The following is a 2,817-nucleotide window of genomic DNA, read 5'->3' as shown; positions in this document are numbered from 1 at the left end:
TTCATTTTTGATTAGTAATATGCATTGCTAAGAACTTCATTTGGACAACTTTAAAGATGATTTTCTCAATATTTAGATTTGTTTGTACCCTCAGATTCCAGATTTTCAAATAGTTGTATCTCGGCCAAATATTGTCCTATCCTAACAAACCATACATCAATGGAAAGCTCATTTATGCACATGCACACATCTCAATTTCAAAAAATTGACTCTTTAAGTCTTGTTTTGTGGTTCAGGGTCACATATTATCGCCAAATTTAGGATTTCATATTTTTATCATCTAAAACTGCCAGTAGGTGGCGTTTCTTTCAATTTGCACAGGTTTTGTATTTCTTTTTGGAACTGGCTGATTGTAGGCCTCATTAAACTGAGTTTCAAATAGTTGTATCTCGGCCAAATATTGTCCTATCCTAACAAACCATACATCAATGGAAAGCTCATTTATGCACATGCACACATCTCAATTTAAAAAATTGACTCTTTAAGTCTTGTTTTGTGGTTCAGGGTCACATATTATCGCCAAATTTAGGATTTCATATTTTTATCATCTAAAACTGCCAGTAGGTGGCGTCTCTTTCAATTTGCACAGGTTTTGTATTTCTTTTTGGAACTGGCTGATTGTAGGCCTCATTAAACTTGAGTTTTTCAGTCAGTATTGCCAAAATTATCAACTCAAAAACAGATGTACATAAGTGTGATGTTCTCGACATTCGTCAGAGATAATGTTCATTCCCGTATGTGTCATTATGATATTAAAAGCAACAGCTTTCGTTAAAGTAATAGGTCATTGCTGTCATGTTCTCTGATAAGTGTTTCTCAGTCATTTAATCTGATTTATCATAATGAAATTCACATGCACTGTTGACCTGAAATGAGTTCTGGTCCAACAGGTTTTGAAGCAGCCTTAAAAATACACGGATTAACCATTTACCAGGATTTGTCAGACTTTAATGCATAAATGGTTTTATTCTGTTAACCCAGAATGTGCTTTTCTGTTTTCTAAAAACTGAATTTTTCCTCATATTTCCTATTAAAAGGAGCTTCAGCTAATTTCAGCTTTGCTTGGTCGAAACTGTCAAATCGGCAGTTTAATGATTTATTTTCAATGGAAATTATTCAGTTGTAGTTTTGTGACCGATTGCTTGATGTTTCATGGTTTTAGTAGAAACATAAAAACCCCTTGAGCTTGCGAGAGGCCATTTTCTTGAGTGTTTCACAAACTGGAGCGCAGGTTTTGCGGTGGGAGTTTCACAGAGAATGAGGTTGTTCTGGTCATTGAGCGTTTGTGAAACCGCTCTGATCTGATGTAGCTGTCAAATGTAAATCTAAAATCCATATGAGATAAGACAAATTCTATTAGTTTTAATGCCGAACAGATATTTACATGGCTTTGTATTCATTTGAATTAATCATGTTGCATTTGCATTATTTATAGTGTTTGGTTTTGCTGCCTTTGTGTTCAAAGCGCAGTGTTTGTCTCATCATTGATGGTGAGAAAATATTGTGAAGAAGCTCATTAAAGATTAATAAATGTTTTTCCAAGACTTAAATGCATGTTTATCAGCAGCATCTGTAACATGCAGACAGAAAACAAACACACATACAGTGCATACAGAACTAAACGTACAATACAAGTTTTTTTCATTTGTACGTTCTAAGGGACGAGACGTTAGTTACTATAACTAAATCAACAGCATGTTCGTGTTTTGTCTTGTGTTGTGTAATGCAAGTGATAGTTTCAGTTTTCTGTTTGAATGAGCGTTCATATTTCACGTAGTTCATGTGTTCATGCACACGATTATGTAAATGAGCAGTACAGTATGGGAATCGACTTTAAAATACATTCAGGAATGCCGTTTGTGACCTAACAACACATGCATTATTTTACTAAATTGACGTTATATTTGTATTTGCTTGCTCTTTCACATCGTCACTGTTATTGAGTCATAAATCAAGACTTAAACCTATCTTGACAGTGTATTGTTCAAGTAATGAAGCTTTAATTTGAGTTCCCATAAAAATAAATGCATTGATATGACATTCGATACTGACATTAATTGCATTGATGCTCTAATGTTATTGTCATGTGTTTTGCACATTGTCTCTTAAATGGTTTCATTTGGAGTTCTAAAATGTCATAACTTCACCGCAGAGGCTCGCGAAACTTAATAGCATTTTCTCATGCAATTTGTCATGGCATTCTATAGAAGCATAGATGTGCAATGACAAACCGTTACTTCAGAAGACTTTAAATATAGTATTGCATGCAAATTATATCATACTTTTGGTGTTTTCTGTCTGTCTGGAAGAATAAATAAAATGTTACGTCAAGCTGCAAGCATAACTTTTGTTGTGACTAAAATGGCTGTTTTTCCTCCCATCAGATCACTGTCTGGTGCCGAAGAAGGAGGGTCCGTGTCGAGGCTCTTTCCCACGCTGGCACTACAACGCCGTCACAGAGAAATGTGAGCAGTTCAAGTTTGGAGGCTGCAAACCAAACCGCAACAACTACCTGGTGCTCAACGAATGCCTGAACGCTTGCGACAAAGTTTCAGGTATTGAGCTTTTTATGGTCATGTTATAAGCAGTGGTGTAGTGGTGCCTGGAGAAGTGGGTATACTCTTAATTTATGCCCCATGACATGTGTTATAAACAGTGACGTGTAAAACTAGTCTTGTATATTTAGTTCACCCCAAAATGGGCCAGTAGTATTTGCATATTGTCACTTAACTTCTGCTGCTTGACTTCACGGAGTAAGAATCATTATGAAATTAAAATTTGCCACAGAAGAGGTGCAGATTTTGCAATAATTCAAAT

General features: G+C 35.6%; 1 protein-coding gene across 1 annotated transcript in view; it reads left to right on the top strand.

Moving 5' to 3' along the window:
• LOC107726576 (kunitz-type protease inhibitor 1-like) overlaps positions 1-2,817 on the top strand; it is a 25,304-nt gene that overhangs the window by 11,423 nt on the left and 11,064 nt on the right. Inside the window, exon 5 of the mRNA XM_016536211.1 lies at positions 2,385-2,555. Coding sequence (XP_016391697.1) covers positions 2,385-2,555 — 171 coding nt within the window. The remainder of the gene's footprint in view (positions 1-2,384; positions 2,556-2,817) is intronic.

Source organism: Sinocyclocheilus rhinocerous, unplaced genomic scaffold, assembly GCF_001515625.1.
Source record: "Sinocyclocheilus rhinocerous isolate Xijiao unplaced genomic scaffold, SAMN03320098_v1.1 scaffold1930, whole genome shotgun sequence".
Taxonomy (NCBI): Eukaryota; Metazoa; Chordata; class Actinopteri; order Cypriniformes; family Cyprinidae; genus Sinocyclocheilus; species Sinocyclocheilus rhinocerous.
The sequence above is the reverse complement of the archived record's forward strand: the minus strand, read 5'-3'. Positions and strand labels throughout refer to the sequence as shown.